This window comes from Oryzias melastigma, linkage group LG17 (assembly GCF_002922805.2).
Source record: "Oryzias melastigma strain HK-1 linkage group LG17, ASM292280v2, whole genome shotgun sequence".
Taxonomy (NCBI): Eukaryota; Metazoa; Chordata; class Actinopteri; order Beloniformes; family Adrianichthyidae; genus Oryzias; species Oryzias melastigma.
In genome coordinates, this window is record NC_050528.1 from 18,037,036 (window position 1) to 18,060,838 (window position 23,803).

A 23,803-nucleotide genomic window follows, 5' to 3' on the forward strand; every position below is an offset into this window, starting at 1 on the left:
TCGGGCCCGTTTGTTCAGACAGAACGCTGCTCTCTGCCATCGCCAGCTCCCTGCACACCAGCCCCGTGCCCATCACCGGGCAGCTGACCGCTGCTGTGGAGAAGAACCCCGGCGTGTGGCTGAACACGGCGCAGCCGCTCTGCAAAGCCTTCGTAGTGACGGATGACGACATCAGGTAGGACAGGCTTTTGAAGGCTTCCAAATTTCATTCACACTTAAAAGTATGTTTCTTTCTGTTAACCAAGCAGGGAAAGTCATTGAATTTATACACCTCAAGAAAAGACGTCAGCAGATTTAAAAAAACGTTTACTTGACCTAATTTAGAAACATTTGGAACTAGATCCAATTCCAAATGTTTCACTGGATTTAATCATTGAATAAAAGCATAGCTACCATGTTTTTCTGGTCCTCTAGGACGCTCAAAGTCACATGTTCTCAGGAATCAAAGAGACGACTGGTCTAAAATGGGTTTCATTTTTACTAAGGAGATAAGTAACAATGTTTAGTCTCAAAAACATTGCACCTTTTGTTTTCAGATTTTACGTTAACATTCACAAAAACATGAATTTTAAATTAAAGCTGCACTCTGATCATCTTTTGAGCGAGCTTGTGGTCTGCCCAACATGTTTTCTACGTCATAAATTCACTTTTTCCGAAAGCATCTGCTTCTGATTCAAGCGATTTGAATAAAGACATACTCAGAAATCCTATTTTAAACTTAATTTTCCTCCATAATCATAAAAGTACCACAAGAAAATGCAAAAAACACCAAAAACACATTTTTTTTATTGGAGTGGGTCTTTAAACACATTCATATTTTCTCTTTGCAGTTACAGCTTTAGTTCTGCCAAATAAATGCTCTTCTGAGTTCAGTGTTCCTGTAAATGCAAAGTCATTTCAAAAATATATTTTGCTTATTTAGTGACCCAAAAAACTGCAAGTGTGGGTCATCTCCAGAGAATATTGATCCAAAACAAATGGAAGTCATTTGTTTTGTACGCATTTAACTTAATTCCTGGGAAACTTTGGTTTTATTTTTGGTTTAGAAAACGTTCAGATGTGAGGGAATAAAATCTGACATAATCCAAAAGCTAAAAACATTTTAATAATTAATCCAATGAAATGCTGCAATAAGTGGAGCATGGAATCCAACCGCGTAATACTACATACTTCTAGTGATTTGTTTTAATTAGTGTAATTTTTCTTCCAAAATGCATCTATCCCATGTACTTTTATTTTGTTTTAATTTTCAAATATTTCTATTATCTTTTTTGTAATATATTTTAAAGTATTTTAGTTGCATCTAAAATACTTTAAAATATGTTAAAAAAAACTGTCTATTGTATTTTAGTTTTATGTTTTTTATTCCCTGCTGTCTGCTGAGCCAACAGGATTAAATTTTTATTGTTCATGTAAATCTGAAATAAAAAGTTTGTCCAAGTTAAAGCAGAAACTTACATTTGTTGATTTTTTTTTTTTTGGTCAAACTAATAAATACACCTCAAGATGGGAAGATATAAAACATGATCAGAATATATTAAACACATTTTTTAAATAAACCTTCAGCGAGAAGAATGGAAAATCCAAGAGACTTACTAAGAATAAAGTGAGAAAACAAATTAATTTAAAAAATAAATTAATTAAATACTCACTAAAGGGATTAGAGCACAAATGAGGTCACACAAAGTTAAATTGAACTTTAAAGAACTGTCAACTAATGTCCTAAATGTTGATATTTTGTTTGCATTAATAGTGATGGTCATTTTTAACAGGGAAGACAATATATATACATGTATATATATATATATATATATATATGTTTAAATTTGTATTGTGTTTAATAAAATATATATTTAATTTTTTACACATCTGTATCTTCAAATAGAATCTGTTGGCTTGTAAAAGCCTTTGACGTGTATTGTCTTTGGCATTTGCCACCTAATTACATTATAAGCAGACAGTGGTAGTTTTATGGTTATCCACTGTCCTTCCTGTTCTTCTGTGCTGAGATCAGCGGTGAACCTTGTCCCCTTACTGTCTGCAGTCCCAGACGATCCTAAAGTCTGAAGGAAGCTGCCAACCTCCTTCACACATTTAAACATGTCACTGTGATCCTGTTCAATAGTACAAAATGTTTGGATTCGTTTATCAAATAAATGGAAATGTGAAAAAATGTTCTAAATAAATCTGTCTCTACAGTTTTCAGATGGATACAAAAGCAGTTTAGTCTTTAAAATTTTATGTATTAATAACATTTATACCTTTAAAAAAAAGCAGAATTTTGATGTGTTTGATTTCTGATTTCATGTTTTAAAAAATCTCTGGTATTTTTTTCACATCAGCCATAAACTGCACAAACTTTGCGTTACTTTTGAACATAAATATTATGTAAATCAAGCAGTAGAAACACAGGCAAAAAAGGTGTATCTAGGCTACAGAAATCTCCTAAAATGGTCTACAAAGTTTAAAATTATTTTACACCACGTAAAGATGCACAAATATGAAATATCAGATGTTGAAAGGAAACTGTGAGAGATGTCTTTTTGCTAGCTGTAACTGTGTTGTGTGTTGATTTAAGGAAACAGGAAGACTTGGTGCAGAGTGTGAGGAGACGGCTGGAGGAAGCCCTGATGGCCGACTCTCTGGCTAATGTGGAGTACGCTGCTCCTGACGCGTCAGAGGACAAAGATGAGGAGAAGACTGAGCAGGTGGACAAGGAGAATTTATAGTCCAGGTATCCAAAAATGTATTTTTCGGAATTGCTTAAAGTCCCACTTTTTATTAATTTTTAAATTGTTCCCAGTAGTCTTTTAATTATGATTATTCCATATTTAGCCAAAATAAAAAAAACAGTTTTTATCTGACTTAGTGTTTGTAGAGTGGAAGTAGTTGGTTGGTTTAATTCATCTTCATGTTTCTCCAGTCTAACTTATCCATCTGTTTCTTCCACAGGTTTTGACATGATGTGTACTGATAAAGTTTTTCACCTTTTTTTTTTTCCACGCGGAGGATTTCATACACACCTAAGGAATTGGTCTTAAAACAAAGACGTTCTACAGATTTCCATAACCTCAACAGTTTTTGTTTGTTTTTGTTAAAGTGGTTGTGTAATCCTGAAAGGGTGCTTCAAGTTTCTGTTTACCTCTACTAATGCATGGCAGCTGTGGATGGTGCTTAGTACAAGGCAGTGTTACTTTAAGTAAATGACTGTTTCAATTCAATGCTGAAGGTGCAAACCATATGTATGTGAAGGTCTTTGTGTATTATAATGTTCCAGTTGGTTCTGAGAAGTGTGTATATTTTTTAAATTGTTATCCCAGAACGTGTTTCTGTATCTTCTGCCGACACTGTAAGTGGTGTTTGAAACACAGAGAAAATCTGCAGTATTTTTATATATGTGCACGGCACTCTTGTGATGGTGAAAAAGGTTTTTCAGTTGGATCCGTACAGTGTGGTTGTGTTTTTTTTGTTTGTTTTTTCTATCTCTCATGATAAGCTGTTGTTTTTGTTTTCATGTTAAGAGTGTTCTGTTTCTTGAAGTTTAAATTGTTTCAGAAAAAAAGTGTGCATCCAACTATGTACCACTGTCACTGAAAAATAAATGGAGCTTCTTAAAGTTTTATGAAGATTTTCTTGTTTTTTTTTAAATGTTGCTTAAAACATATCTCAAACTATTTTACTATGACAATGTGAATGTATCCCTGCTTATTTTTTTTTTTTCAATATTTGGTCTGGAGCTCAAAAATTTTATTTTTTTCTTCTGCAGGATGGATTTTGTCTGGTGTATTGATCTCTGTAGAAAATCAATAAAATGTAATTTTATTTTTAAGAAATTAAGGCTAAAGATTTAGGAATTGTATAGAATACAGCAAAACTTTATTGATCCCACACAGGATAATTACCTTTTTACCATAGTTCTAACAAAAACAGCAGAAAGATGATAAATAAATATCACTCAAAAATACACTTTAACTGAATATATGTGCTTAAAATGTCCGGAAAACTTGTTTTTTCTTATCTGACTAATAATAGAATTCAGAAACTTCAGGTTTAAACTCTGACTCATTGTTTTTGTTTTACATAATTTGGTCAGGAGCTCAAAATAGTACTTAGTTTATTTCCTACACAATATTTTATCTGGTGTGTTGATCCTTGAAGAAAATTTACAATCTCTGATATTATTAAAATAGTCTTGAAATGTTAAAGCTAAAGACATTAGAATTACATTTTATTTGAATAAAACTTTATTGATCCCACAAATGGAAAATTACCTTTTTACCATAGCTTTAATAAAAGCAGCAGAAACATAATATATACATGAAAATAATATTATTTTGGCTTGTATCTGTCCACTAAATGTTGAAATGTCAGGAACTTTTGCTTTTTTCTTATCCGGCTTGTGATAGAATTCATAAATTTCCGAATTAGACTCTTTGAGTCCATGTTTATGTTTTAAATAATTTGATCGGAAGCTCAAAATACTACTTTTTTTGCTCATGCAGGGTATTGATCTCTGAAGAAAATTCATAAAATGCCATTTTATCATTAAAAGATGACAAGGGATTAAAGCTTAAAAACTAAAAGTGTAAAACTTTATTGATTCACAAAGGGGAAATTAACTTGTTTCCATAGCTTTTTTAAAAACAGCAGATGAAAAAAAACACTTGAAATGTCAGGAAAACCTGTTTTTGCTTATGCATCTGGTAACAGAATTGAAAATCTTCTGAATTTAAAGAATTTTAATGAATATACTTTTTAAAATAATTTTGCCAGGAGCTTAAGATACTTTTTTAAACTCCAGAAACAATAACATTTTATTAATTAAAAAAAGTCTAGAATTGAAAGCTAGACATGCTAGAGTAGAGTCTCATAGATCCCACAAAGGGGAAATTACTGTGGGTGTGTATTGGCCAGAATCTGGCGATACAATACGTATCGCGATACACATCTCGCGATACAATACTTATCACAATATATCACAAGACTGTACCAGATCCATTGTTTTTTCAGGGTGGCAGGAAAAAAAATATTCTTACTAAGTAGTACATGTCTCATAACAACAAAATAGTGAGGCTGACCGAACCAATGAGACTGAACATTTGACACAAGCTGGTTATCGTGTGATATTTTTGTTCTGGTGCTGTGTTGAGCTGCTTAAAGTGTGCTGTAATGTCAACTAGCGGATGGGGGTTTAGGTGGAAAACATAAGTAAGACGCTGAAGGATGCTCACAAATACTTAGTGAAATATCGTCTTGTCTGCATTTTAAATCTCGACAACTATCACCAAATGAAATATTGCAATATATCACCAAATCATTTTTTCCCTACACCCCTAGAAATGACTGTGTTACCAAAGCTTTGTTGAAAACACCAGATAGATGGAACAGCCGTGATGCAGAGGGAGAGCGGTCAACCTCTGATTGGAATAATGGAGGTTCGATTCCTGCCCATGTGTTGAAGTGTCCTTATGCAAAACAGTGAACCCTACATCAGTCTCCATCAGTATGTGTATGTGTGAATGGGAGAGCGTTTCTTGGCCATAAGAAGATAGTAAAGTGTCAAATAAATAACACTAAAAATACACTTTGGGTGTGTACTAATTGTCTTGAAAAACCTATTTTGCTCTCAAAATTGGACTTTAATTTAAACTAATTTTAAAAAATCTGTATTTTCCATGTCTATCTTAACCCTCCTTTTGTGTCATCATCCTGCTTCCTTGTAGTGGGAGGGACTAAGGATCTTGTAGAATGGAGTGTGTGCACATTTCTAAATGAGCAAATATATCATTTTAAAGCTGAAACATAACATTTATGGAGCTGCTATTACAGGGAAAATACAATACAGTGCTTAATATGTACTTAAAAGCTTTTTTTGCTTTTACATTTTGATGGTTTACTTAATACCATATTTAAATATGTAATATAGAGTTAAGGAAAATGTGTATTTGTTAACATTTGAACCTTTTTTAATACATATTTCTATATCATGGGTGATAGAGCATCACTGTCGGACCTCCCCAAGCATCTCATTGGTGGCAATAATGAGAACACACCCAGCCATGACCGCAGTCTTTTCCACATAAACCTGCAGAAACGGGAGGGGGGAAAACTCCGACTTTTCCAAGAAATACAATAATTATGTATGGATCGGTGTGTTTCGTGGAGCTAAAGAGTGACTCGTGTTGTCTGTTTGCCGCATTTGGCCTTTGAACCCATTGTTGTGTCGCGGGTGACGTCAGTGCCGTGTGCGGGAGACGGAGCGGCGTGCGTCTGGCGAGACAAAGGCGGCGGACCGAGCGGGGTCAGGCATCAGCAGCGAGCCCAGAATCACTGTTTTTATAACTGAAGGTAACTCCCCATTCTCGGATATACGGCTGCGGTCTGATTGACAAACTGGAGGATGAAAACTCTACGGCGCTCATAGGAGTCGGTTTTGATTCTCCAGGCAGGAAAAGGAGGAAAAAAGACAGAAACAACACTGCCCTCTTTTTTTTTTTAAAGCTTTTTAACGGTTTTTCCTTCAACGCCCCCCCGATTTAGCTTGCTAGTTAGCTAACGCGGTAGCTAGCAGCGCTGCACCGCACTGGTCTGCTCTTCCTTACCGCTTCACGTCTTTCATTCAAGAACCGAGGCTTAAACGGAGAGAAGATTTTAAAGAATAAATACAGTAAGTTTGTGGGGCTTTTGGGTTTGTTTAATTTTTAAAAACAACGCTGTCGTTTTGATTTAAAAGAGCAAGTTCGACTGTCAGAGCAGAGCTAGCAAGCTAGCCGCGGTGCTCCCAAACAAAGGGGTCGACAACGTGACTCAATGCCGACTGAGTGGAGCTAGCTGCTAGCTTTTCTTTTTGAGGACTGTTATGTCTTGATATTTTATATATTTTTTTTACAAGATTTTTTAATATATATCAGTGGGAAGGACTGAAGTTAAAGTAGCAAAGAGCCATCCTCGTTGTGTCTTTGTTTAGCTTTGTTTAAATGAGCAAAACAGTCCTCCTGATGGCTTCAGTTGTCAGACAAGAGACAACAACAGACAAAGCGAGGCGCTCAGATAAACACCGGCATGCATGCTGCTCCTTTGTCTCCATCTTTTCTTCATTTTCTTTAAAATACAACAGAATTGTTTATATTTATTTGTCATTTCAGGTCAAAGTGAGCTCCAACATTTAGGCATCCCGGGTCTGATGTGAGATCCACACTATGCCGAGCCCTTTATTCCACCCCGAGATTATGGACCACGAAGTGGTGATCAGCAGCCAGCACAACGGAGTGGGTCTGCCCCGAGAGACGGACCAGGAGTCCCGGGAAGAGGATCACCAAGAGGTGCTCCGCTTCGCCCTGGACCAGCTGTCACTCATGGCCCTGGAGAAGGTGGACTGTGGGGGCGGTGGCGGTGGAAGCGTTGGGCTTGTCGACACCCTGGATGCGACCCAGGGTCCGGGCTCTGAGGGCTGCAATGGTGTGGGTGGGAGCGGCTTTGTGGATCTACAAATGCTGGACCACCCCGGCGGCTCCCGAGACTCGCCGTCGTCCTGCTCTCCATCCCCGGAGTACTACGGATCAGGCGGGTACCACATGGCCGGCTCGCACTCCATGCTCCACGGGGAGCAGACGTCCGTCCTCTGCAACAGGAAACGGAGCGTCAACATGACTGAATGTGTGCCTGTTCCGAGCTCTGAACATGTGGCTGAAATAGTCGGGAGGCAAGGTAGGAGCATGGTCCGATGAGTGTTTGTTTATGTGCTGTTCTTTGTTTGGGTGTCTGTCTTTTCTATGGGGGGTCTGTTTACTTTATTCACCTGTGTGTGCTGCTGTGGTTAGACTGCATGCCCTGTTTATTCGGCGTTTTGGGCTAAATAAAATTATAGATGTGCTTTTTATGTGTTTTTATGCGCTAACGGGGAGGTGGGGAGCAAGTAGAGTTGATGAGAAGGGTTGGGGGGAGGGGTGGAAGAGGGTCAGACAAAGCGGCAGATTGTCGGTAGTCTGGACATGTCTAGAAGCCTCCGCCAGACAAAGGAAACGAGTACCAGGGATCTACCGCGAGGGTGAAAGTGGCCGATTTGAAGCCCTTTTGGAACACGTGTGCGCCTGTTGTTGTTTATTTTCGGCTTCTGCGTGGATTTTCTGCTGAATCGGAGCAGCAGCCGCACACATACGGGACTGGGCGGTGTTACGCCCTGCACCCATCGCTGTCTGCCGATGCTCGCACTCCACCCGCCACGTTTTTACACGTGCTTACAACCCAACTCGCCCCTTTCTGTTATTTTTTTACCAACGCTACCGCTTCAAATGGGAGTAAAGTGATATTTTGCGGTCGCCGTTCACGCCGCAGCCGCGCTAGCATAACGGCATTGTTCTCTTTGTTTGAAAAAGCCATGCTTTCTGCTTCCCAGAATGACATCACGCCCCGCGCGCGCGATTGGTCGCCGGGGCTGAGCCGTACTCACTTAAAGACACAGTGCGGCGTGGATGCTGGCGGGGGGGCAAAAGAGGACACGGGCAGTGCAGCAGCCACCTGCTTTATGTCTGGGCTCTTTCATACTCCGCATACGTGCTGCTGGTGGAGTCGGTGCTGCGGCGGTTACCGCCGAAACGGAAATTTCCCGCTTTTGCGACAACTACGACAACAACGTGGGCTCAACTCTCCCCGATAAACAAATAGATTCTGGGCATGCGCACTCATTAATAAAATCTGTTTTCACAAAAGCGGTTTTCGCTAACATTCTTTAAATGTTAGCAGACACGTTTGTTGTCTTTTAACATTTATATAAGACGTTTATATGGTATTGTTTCGCTTTATATCTGTAATATTTTGAATGGAAAAATTAAAGACTAATTATTCATATTTGGGAAAAGAACTGTATTTTTTGTTTTATTAATCCGTTTTCTTTTATAGAAAATCCTTCAGATTACATTAGCTATTTCCAAAGATTCATATTTTTTTATTTAAATTTTAAAACAACAGTGCATGCATTACAATGGTGTGGTGTTTGAATTGAATTAAAATACAACAAATAATTGTCACTTAAACTCAAAGAATCAAGGAAAACAATAAACTTGTGTAGTATGAATATTATTTTTGCTTTTTTTGGTGATAAATATAAAATATTTAAATATCTCACATTACAAATGTTTCTAGCCTCATTTAACATTTTTGGAAAACCCAAATATGTGTAAACATATCAGTCAAGTGGGTCTTTATTTTTACACTTTTATGTTACATGGTTGCTTTTGGTTCTTGTAGGCTGTAAGATCAAAGCTCTGCGTGCCAAAACCAACACCTACATAAAGACTCCCGTCAGAGGGGAGGAGCCAGTGTTCATCGTGACGGGACGCAGGGAGGATGTGGAGATGGCCAAACGTGAAATTGTATCTGCAGCGGAGCATTTCTCCATGATCCGGGCGTCTCGCTGCAAAGCTGGGGGCTCTGGGGGAGGAGGCTCACTGCCGGGTCCCCCTCATCTACCAGGACAGACCACCATACAGGTAGAGTTGGTTGTTTTTTTCTGTCACAATATTAACAGTATGGAACATATTTGCTGAACTGCGTTCTCCTTGATTCAGGTGAGAGTGCCCTACAGAGTCGTCGGTTTAGTCGTTGGACCAAAAGGGGCAACCATCAAGCGCATCCAGCAGCAGACTCACACCTACATTGTGACACCAAGCCGAGAGAAAGATCCGGTGTTTGAGGTGACTGGGATGCCGGAGAACGTGGACCGAGCTAGAGAGGAGATCGAGACCCACATCACCCTGAGAACTGGAACCTTCGTAGACCTGCAAGGAGACAACGACTTCCACACCAACGGCACCGATGTCAGCCTAGAGGGGCTCGGCTCTTTAAGTGGAGGACTGGGAGCGTCTTTGTGGTCCAGGGCTGCAAGTCACCATCCAGCCCCGCCTCCTCCCGCGCCGTCCCCGCCCCCTTCCCTCCCCGTGTCTATGCACCACTCTTCCAGCCGTAAGATGTCCTCTTCAGTTGCATATCACGCGCACAACAGCGGGATGAGCTCAGACACCTTCAACGCCAACCGGAAGGCCAACGAAGGGGGCAGCCCCACCAGCCCTTTCAGCACCGGCTCCAGCAGCGCCGGTGGAGGATTTACATTTGGGGGGGATTCCACCCCAGGGCTGCCAGCTTCAGATGAGCTGGGCTTTGAGTTCAGCGCTTCCAACATCTGGGCACCTTTTGTCAACGGCGGAGGAGGCAATAAGACCGCGGCTTCCTCCCAGCAGCAACCCCTACGCCGCAACAGCAGCGGCCTCAGTGGAGGCGCCATCACTCCAAGATTGTCCCCAACTCTGCCTCAGGATTCCGTGGTGGGCCCCCTGGATCACCCGCTGGCCCGCCGTGCCCAGAGCGACCCCCTCAGCACTCTCTCCTGGCTGCAGTCCGGCAGCACCGGCGGGGGTTCCTTCTCCGGAGCCTCCAGCTCCAGCTCCGGCGGCTCGTCGACTGGCTACTCCTCCTGCTCGGCCTCCTCCCTGCCCGGTGGCTCGCCCACTGACTCCGAAGGAGGCGGCAGCAGCGGGGGCCTCAGCTCCGGGATGCTGAGCCGCCTCAAAGGCGGTACTGGCCCTGGGGTGGCAGGTTTGGTCGGCGTCAGCCCAGCCCTCAACAGGGACTGCTTTGTGTGTTTCGAGAGCGAGGTGACGGCGGCCCTGGTGCCGTGCGGCCACAACCTGTTCTGCATGGAGTGCGCCGGGCAGATCTGCCAGTCGGCTGAACCCGAATGCCCCGTCTGTCACACCCCCACCACACAGTGCATCCGCATCTTCTCCTAATGCCCGTGGCAATTAAGCGGGGGATTAAAAATGAGGGTTTGTGGACAGGGGAGGGGGGCAGGAAGGGTATTTGAGTGGGGCACCAGCTGTGGTGGACACAATGGAAGGATTCACACTAAAAACCTTCACACTCGATGGACCATAGTAAATGCATTAATAGAGATGATAATATACGGATGCTGATATATTGTTAACTGTCAATAATAATAATATTAATAATGACAATGATTTATTTTCAGAGGAAAGTGAATGAAACTGGTCTGCGGGCGGCGGGGGCTCAGACAGTCTCTCGCCGGTGAACATATGGAAGGAAACTAGTGTCTTATCTCTCTTCAGGCCTTCATTTCGTCCCGGACCGGCCCGCTCCGCCGGTCCGTCTCCACACGTCTTCATTCTGGCTTCTTCAGATTTTCTGCCTGCTTTTCTCTCTCACAGCCTTTCCTTTTGACACTTTTGTATTTAGCAGATATTTTTGGATGAAGCTGTCAAACGAGGCCTGCACTTTTCTACTCCTGATTTCAAATGTCCTCACCGTAAACGGTTCCAGCGAGTCTTTTTTCTCCTGAGCTCACTCATGCTGTTTTTTCCTGACATGAAGTGGAAAGATCCTCCTTTTTCTCTAAGCTCCAAACTCTTTGTATTTTTTTTTTTTTTAAACTAAGGTTGTTAGGCTGAACACTACACTCAAGGGACCTCTTGAGGACAAATTCCTGTTTTGTTGCCACATAAAAAGTTAGCCATGGGTAACTAAGCAAAATGATTCAGAAACACGTGGTTTGGATGAGTGTATTGATTATCGTGGATATTCTTTATGATGTGAGACGCGTAGTGAAGTTGATGGACCAAGACTTTTGGTCAGGTTGTATGTTTGGGCTGTCTGACAATCCCTTTACATCTCTGTTCTTGTGTGTGTGCGTACATTAGTGTCCACTCATGAGCGGCAGTGTGTCATGACCATGAGAGGTTTCTGTCCTTTACTCGAATCCATCCACTCTAGAACTGTCTGTTACACCAAAATCTGCTCGTTTATAGTGTTTTTATTTTTAATTAGTGGGACTGTCGGCTGTCTCACCAGAATGTTTCGTCCAAAACGGTGGAGCACAAAAAGCGCTCCTCCCTAATAACAAGGGGCTAGATTCTTATTTTTTTTCTTCTACACTGTAACCCCTCTAAAAAGAAAAAAGTAAAAAAAATACCAAAAAAAACAGCTCTTACTGTTTATGTTTTGGTCTTCCACCTTTGTCACAGCAAAGCTGTACGGCACTCTCAGATGACACACTGTTGTTCCCATAAAGCGTGTTTGGTAGTTTAAAAATTCGTCCTGTGTTTCATAGCAGTACTGAGGCAGGGTTCATCCTGTTCTGTGTTAGTTTGTTTTGTTTTTTAAAAAAAAAGTTCGATGCGAGTTTGCAGTAACTGTTTCGTAAAGTGTTAACGCGATTAGAGCGCCTCCGGTGGCCCTTTTGAACATGACGAGGAAGGAGCTCCTGTAGAAGCAGACAAGCCATGACGACTGAATTGAATACCACACACCTGATTCTCAAGGGCTTCCTCTGACTGCACACACACACACGATCACATGTTTTCAGGCTCACACTCGAGGAAGAATCAACGTATCCTTTATGGCAGCTAGTAGCTAGGTCATCCAGGGCTTCCAGACACTTTTGTGTTCCAATCCCAGCAGCTGCAGAATGTTTTTTGCTTACTGATTATTTTTCCAGCTGTCCCTACACAGTCATTACATCCAGATCCTGTCGATGTGTAGGACAATGCACACCCCCCCTCCCTCCCTGGACGTTGTGACAGATCTGCAGGGTTTAATATTATGGAATGAATGGTAGCCCTCTGAGTAAAGAATTGGGCCGTTGCTGTTGTGCTTTTGGTGCTTTGTTTAGTATAATATTGAATTTATTTGCTGTTTTGACTGTTTGTTACTTAAAGAACAATAACAGGAGCCCCCTCCCAGTAGGATTAAACCCTACTGCAGAAGGCGGGGGCTGAACTGGTAGTCTTTGTGAAGACCAGTCCATGGTGCTTTAGTGCAAGTCCTTACTGAATCTCAGAAGAACAAACCCTGTCATTATGGGGGAGGCCATTTCGATCTCAGACAAACATCTCCAGTGCACTGTAGACCTGACAGCACAAACCCCCCCTCTTTTCTCCTCCGCCACACTCGGAACAGATGCGGGGCTGCGACCTGAACAGACCTGTGATGACTGTTGCGTGAGTCTGGCGGGGGCCGTCCTCGAAGCCCTCCTTTAACTTGTGTTTTTTGCCAGACTGGTCTGATGTAAATCCTGCTGTCTGCTCAGGATGTTTCTGGCCATACGAGAATGTTAGGGTTAATGTACAGTAGTTTTAATTGTTAAAAAGGTACAAATTCTTTTTTTAATTTTAATTTTTTCCAGATCGACTGCTAATTTTTATTTGTTTTTTAGCCAGTTGTATCCCCCCTCCCCCTCGATTCCTTTATAAAGGTTTGAAAACAGGGTTTCCTGAGGCATGCTAGTCAGTGACCTCTGACCTTTTTTGTGATTAAAGGGGGGGAAATGCGAAGAGAGCCACGCCAGGAAGGGGTGACGGACTCCCCTCAAGCCTCCGCTCTCATATTTTTGCTTTAATTCTTTGTACGCAGAACCAAAATGTAAAACGTCAGCAAACTAGGTTTCAGACCTAACCTGTGTGTATATAGAAACCCCGGATACAATCAATGGGATCTTGTTTTCTAAGGCAAAAATTAATTGAAGTTAAGTGTAGTTTCTAAAGAACATGTATCATTATTTGTAAGTTAATCATCTGCATGTCTTCGAGCCACACGGCATTAGCTAATAATTTTTAAGATGGGAAAAAACAAACTTTTTACACATTTTATTTTATACAATTTATTTGCTTACCTAAATATCCCAGACAATAATGTGACCCTTTTTATTACTTCAAATTTATTTTTATTTTACTTTTTTTAGTTTCTTTATTTTCTGTGTACTACATATAGGCAATTTATAACAAAATGAGAAAATTATTGAAGAAATTTTAAAATTGAAATATATTTTATTTGAAAGTTTATGGACCTTTTAACCGTGAGCCGGAGAAATTGTATAATCGTATAATTTGAGCTGACTTGACGGTTATGAGAAATGTATCAAGAGTTTTATTTTTTATGCTTCTTTAATAAAGTCTTGTTTTTTGGTTTCATTTTTTTACTGTAAAAAATAGAGCCTGTGTCTGGTGTTTTTATTAGAACAGAAATGAGCATCGAAAAGTATTGCATCTGCACCACCAGGTGGCAGCAGAGATGAGTCTTATGAATTGTAAAATCTGAACAAAAAACACATTTTTTTTAAATATAATTTTTAAAATGATATTGAAGATGAATGACACATTTAAATGTCATAAATGAGAAATTATTTAGTATATAGTAAAAGGTGAAGCTAAGTGGATGATTTGATTACAAAAAAATGACCCAAATCTTTCAGCAGCTCAAACCTTTGTTGCAGTCTACCCTTTAAATGCTAATTGTTTAGCTTTTTTGTCAAGTGTGTTTAACATGTTCCCTTCCCCCCCTCCACTCAGAGGTCAGAGGTCATGGAGGGAACAGGCCCAGCATTCAGTGAAGTGGAAGTTGCTTCCAGCTGAAGGTTTGTGTCAGTTACACCCTGCTGTCGGTCTGAGACGGCGCCATCTGCTGCGAAACTTTCCGGCAAAAATGAACATTTTAAATCCTATCTAGTCTGCTTTACATGCAGCTAGAATAATTGTTATTTTTTTATCCTCTCAGCCACAGTAATTCAACCGTCAGAGAGACATGTAGGTTGGGACACAAAATCTTTTTTTTTTTTTTTTTTTTTTTTAATAGGAAGCAGATCACAATCAGGCTGCATTCCAGCTCCAATCCAACCTCATCAAAGAACAATCAATAATGCTAAGAAACGAATTACAAACTTCCTCAGTAGAAAAAAATTCTCTCATGCGAGTTCTGTGTTCACACTACATTCAGATTGATACACTTTTTTTTTTAAAAACAAAAACACTGATGTGTCGTCGTACATCTGGAACGTAAAAAAAAATAAAAAGGTAACATCGACGATACAACGTGCTGGCACAATTAAGTTTCCCATCATGCAATTGTAGTTGATTCTATTCACAGGGTGGGCATCATTGGTCTCCACAGAGTTGTGTCGGCATGCATGGATGCATGCATGTGTGTCGTCTTCTTTTTGTGCTTGAGCAGAAACATGTGTTGTCAGTGCGTGTGTGTGTGTGTCAGCGTGTGCGTTCACACACGTGTGAAGCAGGCAGCTATCAAGCCCAAAACTGGACGATCTGTTTACTTTCTTGTTGCTTTTTCCGCCACATCCTGACATGTAACGTCTCGTCCCGACTGCACACAACAACATGGAAACAGACTGTAAAAGGAGCCCTCCACTGATTTCTCATCACTTCTGTAACATTGTCGGATTTGTTTAAATAAAGTTATTCCAAAACGGATGCGGGAGAAACGAAGGAAAGTGTGTGTTCTTTAATATTGCTCATAAAACAACATGATGGTTGATGCTGGTTTTTTTGTGGGGGGGATAGCAGCAAGCAGGGACGAGAGCTCATTCAACTTCACAGCTTTCACTACTAGAATTTAATAACCGACAACATGTGGGGTGACTAAACTGAGCTCCAGATAAACCAAAAACACACTTTGATGCTTCAAAATCAGTGGAGCTCCCCTTTGAACACTTTAACACCTGAGCTCCATTTTTTATGTTTTTTGATTTCCTGTCATTTTGTAATTGCTCACACGATCAACGTAATTCCAGTAGATTTTGGCGCAAGCCGCTTTTCTCCTTCAAAATCTACTGGAATTATGTCGATACTGTTAACGGTTAAAAAGTTACAGTATGCTAAAGATTTTGTGTTTAAGCGCCTCAGGTATTAAAGGGTTAATTCACCAAAGAGAGGAACTTAGAAAAAAAAGAATAATTTGGATCAACGTGTTTGACTATAAATTAAGTTGGCCTAAATCAAAGGCATAAGTTGGTCTAGGCTTCCCTTCAGATGAGACAGACGGCTCTGCTGAGAAATAAACATTCAGAGATTTATTTTTGGTAGCTTTCAGCAGCGCTAAGTAAAAGACAACAAGTAAGAGGCCAATGCAGGGTAGCTTGATGGCAGAAAAACCTCCTGCAGCGTACAGTCAACGTCGCTGACTTCCTCCAGACGAGCAGCAGTTATGGCGAGTCTGCTCATCCGTCATTCTCCAAAACTAAAATGCTTGGCGGTGACTCTGATGGCTTTGTTTTTTTTAAAAAAAAAAAAACAAACGTGAACTCTGGTTCTTGCACATTTGGTCCTCCTGAAGGCAAATATTTCGTTCTTCTCTCATCCGAAAGAAACAACCACACACTTCCAACAGGAATGGGAATCTCCGAGTCCTGGAATGAAGTGGATTTGATGACAGCTTCCCATTCCTCGGGTGCGTTTGGTGCTCCTGTGGTGTTATACGACCAGCGCATACGTTTGGGGGGGTGTATATTGCTCGCGATCTAAGAGCCCGTCGGTTTGTGTTAACGATCGGCCTATGAGACGTACGCACGTTCACACACATGCATGTACACATTGACAAAAAGACACAGCAGTGTTGAGAGGGTTTGTTTACAGTGAACACACAAACAAACAAACCACTATTGCCTTATTAGATGAGTTTATATACATGTGCAGGCGACTGGAGGCTTGTTACAGTGGGCTGATGGTCGAGAGTCCTCACTTTCAGGGTTTGTGGTGCGATTTCTATGGCAGAACGAAAGCGTCGTGTTAGTGCGCTGATCCCTGTAGCCCTTTTTTTTTTAAATTACTGTGCGCTCTGAGTGAGGGGGTATTGCTCCGCGTAATTACACCTCTTTGAAAGCGTCGGACGCGATCTGCCGTCAGCTCCCGCTCACCGTTATGGGGGTTGTGTAACCATCCTCACATGGGTTGAACATTAGAGGCGCCCGTCCTTGATGTGGGTGGAACGGTTGCTATGGTTACAGCAAAGGGAATCACAGTGTTCCTGGGGGTCAACATGCAGGACGTGGGTACGCGACAGCACAGATCCGGGGTTTGACTTTCTGGCCAACAGGAAGTGGATTTACAGTTTGTGTTGTTTTTTTGACTTTAGTCGCCACGGGAAGACCTCGAGGACCAAACAGCGGGAATGTGGGGGCGGGGCACCGAAAGACTGACAGACTTAACAGATAGAGCTAGGCAAGGACTGCTCCCATGCAGACGCACAGAGGCAAAAGTGCAAAGCGGTCGCCGTCGGGCCGCTCACCTGGTGACCAGCACGGATCAGAGCAGTGAGTCAGGGACCGACAGCAGCCAGTGAGGGGGCGGCAGGATCAAAGTGAACTCTTTTATAAATATATTTGCCCTATGTTTGCATTGATAACATTGCAATGTAAATGTTGCATAATGTATGCAGTCATATGTACAGTAGAGTATGTTACATGTGTGCTTGTATACTGCACGTGGTTGTGGATGAAGCGTGCGTCTGCCTGCTGTTTTTGTGCACGACCACGCGCTCAGCTGCGGCCCTCTTCCGCCGAGCGCTGGTCGGACTTGAGCTTGACGAACTCTTTGGCCACGTCGTCGTTGTTGCGCTGGGACAGGATGCGCAGCACCGTGAGGCCCGTCTCGTCCATGTGGACTCTGCGGCCCAGCGGCAGCCAGCAGGTGACGCTGCTTTTGTTGGCTATGTCCTTCACCTGCAGCACCGCCATGCCCACGGTGCGGTCCTCCCGGGCGAAGCAGTAGTCCTTCACACACACTTGCAGCTCGTAGCTCTCTGGACCCGCCTCGGCTCCCAGAGAGCTGCAACGACACAGGACGGCTTTTTAATAAAACAGGTTCAAACTTTCAGACTCTGATAAAACACTGGATACTAACTATTGGAAGCTTTCGTTGAACTTTGGAGACCAACTGTTGTTCTTGGACTTGGTGGCAAATTTCCTCTTTTTGTCGCTGAGGTGAGGACCGATGATGTAGACCTCCACAAAAGGCCTGAAGCCCTGTGCTTTCCATTTCAGGTCATTAGCAGCCACGACTGGGTGAAACAAAAACAAGAATGAAGAAGAAGAAAGAATAAAAAAAGCAGGAAGCAGCAGACTGCAGTCAGCGCCGCTACCTTTCACACTGATCTTGTGCTCTCCGTTTGGTTGGGGTAAAATGTCCACATTCATGACCACCTCGCCCACAGAGTCCACTCCAGATGCTGTGAAGACACTCAGTGTTAGAGGCTCTTTATTAACAATGAAGAATGTTTTATTCATTTGAGACATTCTAGGACACAAAGGTCTTGTCAAAGCGGTGTGGGACATGTACCTTTCTCTGGTGGGGTGTCTTCATTTGCAGAGTACCTGATCCCTTTCCCTCCATGGACTAAAGATGAGAACATTTGAATTAAGGGTTGAAACAAATCTGTTTTCTGCAGCTGTAACACTTAATCCAGCAAACGGATGAGAAATAATCAAAGCAGAGTGAGGTCGTACCCTGAACGTGCTGCGAGAGGACAAACTTCCTGATGAGTTTGTCGGTGGCCTGCGTGTACAGAGACAGGGCGTAGCGCAGAGACTGCAGGTCTGGACTTTTCTCCAAGAAGGTCTTCTTCAGGCCAACTCCACCCGCGTGGAAGTATTGCTGCACAAAGGATGAGCATTACTGACCGCACAAGGATCTGGATCCTGGTTCTGACCGCCTCCTACCTTAATAGTATCCAGTGCGAGCTCGATGACTGCACACTGTTTAGGAGTAAGAGCTTTGGCCTCCTCTCGGCCCATGTGCTCCTGTGGGCGTAAGTCAGAAACCACACGTTACAAACTTATATGTCAAATGTAGTGCTCTCATGCGATTAATATTTTTGTGGGATTAATTAATCATGAACTATAATTAGCTAACTGATTTTAATAGCAATTTTTTAACCAAATAAATGCTGTTAAAAGCTTAATTTTGAGGTATTTTACTTAAGGTTTTGACATTGTGGCGAAGTAAAAGATCAAAATAAAACTAAAAAAGTGGCTTTATTACATAATTTTATTAGAAAAGACTTCCAACCTTTACTTTGACACCACAGAGGGGGGATTTTTTTTAAAAACTTGAACAAATAACAAAAAAGGTCCAGAGTGCTGTAATTTACCACATCAACAAACAGCGTGGAGGAATTTAACTATATAGACTGGACATAATTTAAAAAATAAACTTTTGCTTCATCATCTGGATAAAAACAAGAGCTCAGAGGTTAACTTTACCTCAAAAACACGTTTCAAGGCCCAGGGGCCGGATCCGGCCCTCCTGGTAATTATATCCGGCCCTCCAGATAATTTTTGTTTATTGTTATTAATGACCTGATGTTATCTTGTGCTTATTTCTAACTTGCATAATTTTGACAAAATATATTTTTATGGAGAGTAAAATATTGAAAGGTATTTAAGGTTTAAGTTGATTTATTTAGGAATAATATTCCTTCTTTTTTATTATTCATAATTATGTTAAAAAGTTATGGCTTTAAAGTTTTAAAAATTGGCATTCTGCTAACTTTCTGGACTATTTTGGAATTCAGTTAATATTTCAGCTCCAACCTAGCTGTTTTTGGCTAATTTAGGCTGTTTTTCAGTTTGTAGGATATTATGAAGTTCAGCTTTTTTCAGCTACATCCTAGCTGTTTTGGCTAACCCATTTAGCTAATATTTTAGCTGGCTATTAGCTTTCAGTGATTTCAGCTGTCAGCTTCAGCGGTTTTAGCTATCAGCTTCAGCATCTTTAACGGCCAAATTCATCTTCCTGCATTCACACTAGCGTTATCACACGAAATGGTATACATCTAGTTCATAATTATGTTAAAATTACGGTTTTAAAGTTTTAAAAATGTAGTTTTAGAGTCTTCAATACATGCTTATCCTCTTCGAAGCTTTTTTTAACTTCTGATGGCGATCACCTTTCTCAAAAAGGAGCTGAAGCGGAAAGCGGTTTGTGCACGCCCATTGTGCTGAAGCTGTTACCATGACAACATGACACACGTTTTTAACACTCTGCTAAAAATATAACAGGACTAAAGTTCTAATAGTTTACCTATTATTTATATTTTTCCTAGATGACCATGGTATGAGTAGGATAAAATGCTGCTCCAGGTGTGTATAACACAGAAGTAACCATCCGACGCCAAAATTAGATTAACTTGATTCAAAAAAAGAAATAACGCATCTGTAATTAGTTAATCGCGATTATTTGACACCCCTTGTCAAACGTTTTCATGTGTCAGAAGTCGTCATCACCTTGAGCTTGGACAGCTGACCCAGGTCTTTAGCGGCGTTGAAGATCATCTGCGTGCCCTGTCAAAGAGAGACACTCTCATCAGCGAGGAGTAAAAGGAAACACGCAGCCGTGCAGGCGAGGTGACAACGAAGTGATGGAGGTAAAGGGGGCTTCAGTTCTGTTCAGCTGATCCAAGTGAGAATATGTGAACCAGTTGTGTCTTGAGGGTCGTTTGAGGACAGGACTGAGGTTTGTGCATTTTAGTTAATAGCTCACTCAGTATTGCAGCTGCTCCTGGGAAATCAAAGCTACTTATGGAGCGCATAGCTGCAGTTTTAATCAGGCTGTGATGCACTGTGTGCACGGAGAAGGAAACGTGAGAAAGGCTACAGGAGGTGAGGTTAACTCTTTAACACCTGAGGCGTCGCCAGTGACGCTTAAAACACAAAATCTTTAACATCGTGTAATTTTCTAATTGTTAACACAATCAACGTCGTTCCAGTAGATTTTGAAGGAGAAAAGCGGAGAAAACTTAAAAATTACAGTGAATCAAAGAACATAAACACTGGAGCTCCGGTGTAAAAGGGTTAACATCCTGTGCTTCTTCATGCTTTCAAAGGCCACAAACACATACTTACAATAACCTAAGAGAGGCAGAGCAAGAGGAGGAAGATGGCAGGACAGACGAGTTAACCTGAGGCTGTGTAGAATAATGAAGTAGGAGGACAAAAGAAGTGTTTTTTTCCTCTATTTTAACATACCGTCTGGTCTGTGAGCGTCGGAAGCACGATCGTTTTTTCCATGGTGTTCATCACCAGTTTCCACAGTTCCTTCAGGACTCTCTTCAGAACCGTCTTCTCACAGATCTTTGCAAACAATGACAAGCTGAAAAACAAAATAAAACACAAAAACAGAAAGAAATAGATTGATTTAAAGAAACATTATTAATCAAAAACGCAGAAAACAAAATCTGCTGCATATTTTGAGTCTTACTTGCTGTCCAGGAAGTCCATGATAGGTTGTAGCACGTTGTCGGCCTCCTGCACGACGCTGCCGTTTGCCGGGACAGTCTGACCTTTCACCTGAGCGAGGATGTCTCCCATCTGCCTGACGTTATCCTCAATCTGAGGTTGGAAACTTTAACGGCAAACAGGAGGAGCAAAGTGAGCATTATTATAGAGCAGAAAATAGAAAAACGTTTGAAGCAGAATTAGCACAAACCTGACAGCAAAGATGCGGCTGAGGTCGTCCATGACGCTGTTGAGTTTGTTCTGGAGTTCCTTCAGGAAGTCGCTGGCCTCAACGTTGAGCTGGAACAAAGAATGACACGTTAAGTATACAAAACTATGATATATGAAAGTAAAATAGTTAAAAAAAACTCACGTCTTTGCCTCCCATCGCCTCAAACATCTTCTCCAGCTGAACTCGGAGCTGCTGGATGTTATTGATGATGATGCATGGCTGAGGAAGGAAAGAAAAACTCATCACAAACACAATCACTTCTGTTTTTACATATTTCCATTTTAATCACCAGAGATTTTATTTATTCTAATGGAGCTTTGATGTAAATAATCCCAAAAAAGCCTCAAAATTATACTTAAAAAGACTTGAATCAGCCAATTAAAGAGTACTAATTCATGGAGTGCGACTATCAGCTTTCATATTTATAAAAATTTGTAAAGAATAATTAATGCAGCTACAAACACAGCATTAATGATTTGCAGTAAAAATGACACAACTCCCTATAATTTTATTTAACATGTGATCATTTGTGCTTTTATTGATTTTGTTTTCTTGGTTTAATTCACACTTTAGTTTCAGTTTTTCGGGTAATCAGACAAAGACCTCTTTGCTCTTTTCGTTGTCATTTTTTAATTCTTTGTTCATGTTTAAGTTATTTTATAAAAATTCTGTTACCAATAACAAGACAACTTTGAGTACATTCCTGGTAAAAAACCACTCACCACTTTCTCTTTCTTGACATGATTTGGAAAATCCTTTGCGATGATGTCCGCATAAGACAGCAGGACATTACCAATGGTCTACGAGAGAGAAGGAAGGTTTAGATGCGCATGGATACAAAAACACTCTAAAATACAGTTTGTTGAGAATAAAAGTTACCTTGGCAAATCTCTTCATGTAGTTTCCAACAATCTGAGGGTCGGGGCACTCCAGCTTTCGGATGATTTCAAAGCTCTGGTTGAGCTGGGAGAAGACGTCCACCACCGAGCAGGAGAATAAGGCGTGTTCTGATGTGACCTGGAACTGCACAGGTGGAAGCAGACAGGACAGGATAAGTCTTGTGCTGACAGAACTGCACTCTGATTTGAGCAGTGGTAATGCAAAACAAGTGCTGGATTTAAAGTTCCACTTCAATCTTCTTTTTTAAAATCATCCGCAGCGGCCTTTTAATCATAAATATGCTGTTTTTAGCCAAAATCTTCAAAACTCTGTTGTTTTCTAGGACATAGTTTCTGCAGAGCAGTTGTAGTTAATTAGAAATTCACCTCTGAGTTGTGGGCGGGACTGTTGGTGTGGAGTAATTTCCCATCATCCCTTTGTAACAAAAACTACAAGGTTTTTCAAACTGCATTTTTTCATCTGCTCCTGATTCCCCAAAATTTGAATAAAGAATACTTAAAAATGCGACTTTGATTTTAATTTACTTTATATATATGCATGAGAAAAATGCTACAAGAACATGTTAAAAATTGGTAAAAAAAAAAAAAAACTTTTATTGGAGTGGATCTTCAAAAAAAAATCTTCTTTTAGAAAATGTATCAATAATAATTTATCAAATCCATCAGCTGATCTTATTTTAAGGCACATTATTTTATTTTTTCAAGCAAAAAGATTTTTTTTTTTCAGAAAATGTCAAAGTTGTTTAGTTTAAATCGCTATCTATGTACAAACATCTTTTCATAACCAAACCAAAGTGGTACAAGTACAAACATTTGAAAAATAAATATAAAACTGTAAATAAAACTGAATTTGTGAATCGGAAAAAAGGACGTTTTCAAAAATTGACAGTGATACGGTAAGACTGGCTCCACCACCCAATTGTGAAATTCCGCCAGCTGCCTGTCACTCGGATGAAGACACCTCCGTCTTCACCGGTTGTTTTGATGGGAAGGACAGAAGTGATCAGATGTTAAAACCAAAGTGTGCTCATTAGCAGCCCAGTCATTAGCTCAGGTGTAGAGTGCTACAGTCGCCACATATCCTGGGGACCACTGTTTTGCTGACACAGGAAAGTAGGAGCTGCCTCAGGCGACAGTAATTGGACCCAAAGGATCCCTGATATACAAGCCGGGAGAGTGCTGGGCTGCTCTGCATCGACCTCGGTGCTGCGCGGTAACGCAGGTGTGAGCGAGACAGCGTGGGATGCTGCGTGGAATGTGTGCATCAACTAGCATCTGCTCTGTCCAACAATTAGGCTTTTTTTCACACATGCTTTTGTTATCTAGAGCTTTATTGATCAGCCTGAGACTTCACAGCTGCAAATATACTAAAAGTAGATTGGAGAGATAATGGATCATTTTTGTAGAGCTGCATGTCGCAGACATAGATAAGGAGGAAGACTCCTTGGAATGGTGGAAACTTCTCCAAATGACATTCAATTATATAAAACCATCTTAAATCTCTGTATACCTGCTAGTGGTTCACCTTCAGGGAGACTTTTCAGTACAACATGGTATCGGTGCATGTTTAAAACTTTGCAAAGGAAACATGCTAGTTTTCCTCAC

General features: G+C 41.1%; 3 protein-coding genes and 1 long non-coding RNA gene across 5 annotated transcripts in view; 2 read left to right on the forward strand and 2 right to left on the reverse strand.

Annotated features, from left to right (window-relative positions):
* On the forward strand, positions 1–3,622 carry mbd3a (methyl-CpG binding domain protein 3a; the record flags this gene model as incomplete). Its single annotated transcript, XM_024274460.1, is given in 3 exon segments — positions 1–175; positions 2,579–2,734; positions 2,953–3,622. Coding segments are annotated over 2 exon segments (326 nt in total), but the record flags the coding sequence as incomplete, so codon positions are not given.
* Positions 3,623–7,109: 3,487 nt separating this feature from the next.
* On the reverse strand, positions 7,110–9,019 carry LOC118599956. Its single transcript, XR_004949506.1, has 2 exons — positions 8,450–9,019; positions 7,110–7,621 (listed from the first exon to the last, which is right to left on the reverse strand). It is a non-coding gene; the product is annotated as an uncharacterized LOC118599956 (long non-coding RNA).
* Positions 7,179–13,976, forward strand: LOC112147600 (RNA-binding protein MEX3B). Its single transcript, XM_024274117.2, has 3 exons — positions 7,179–7,707; positions 9,247–9,488; positions 9,567–13,976. Exons 1-3 carry the CDS (start codon positions 7,200–7,202, stop codon positions 10,782–10,784), a joined length of 1,968 nt encoding a protein of 655 aa, XP_024129885.1. The 5' UTR covers positions 7,179–7,199; the 3' UTR covers positions 10,785–13,976.
* Positions 13,977–14,608: 632 nt separating this feature from the next.
* LOC112147594 (protein unc-13 homolog A) overlaps positions 14,609–23,803 on the reverse strand; it is a gene marked incomplete in the record, with an annotated part of 36,955 nt that continues 27,760 nt past the window's right edge. For both annotated transcript variants that reach the window (XM_024274106.2, XM_024274105.2), the window contains 13 exon segments: positions 14,609–17,621; positions 17,697–17,853; positions 17,935–18,021; positions 18,132–18,188; positions 18,299–18,446; positions 18,512–18,592; positions 20,078–20,134; positions 20,819–20,942; positions 21,051–21,194; positions 21,279–21,367; positions 21,441–21,518; positions 22,022–22,099; positions 22,179–22,322. In XM_024274106.2, coding sequence (XP_024129874.1) covers positions 17,333–17,621; positions 17,697–17,853; positions 17,935–18,021; positions 18,132–18,188; positions 18,299–18,446; positions 18,512–18,592; positions 20,078–20,134; positions 20,819–20,942; positions 21,051–21,194; positions 21,279–21,367; positions 21,441–21,518; positions 22,022–22,099; positions 22,179–22,322 — 1,533 coding nt within the window.

What these genes read in the sequence shown, in the direction of transcription:
- LOC112147600 (XM_024274117.2), top strand. Translation starts at nt 7,200, where the DNA reads ATGCCGAGCCCTTTATTCCACCCCGAGATTATGGACCACGAAGTGGTG. An exon ending in TGAAATAGTCGGGAGGCAAG is followed by an intron (nt 7,708 to 9,246) that starts GTAGGAGCATGG and finishes TGGTTCTTGTAG; the next exon opens with GCTGTAAGATCAAAGCTCTG. An exon ending in CAGGACAGACCACCATACAG is followed by an intron (nt 9,489 to 9,566) that starts GTAGAGTTGGTT and finishes TCCTTGATTCAG; the next exon opens with GTGAGAGTGCCCTACAGAGT.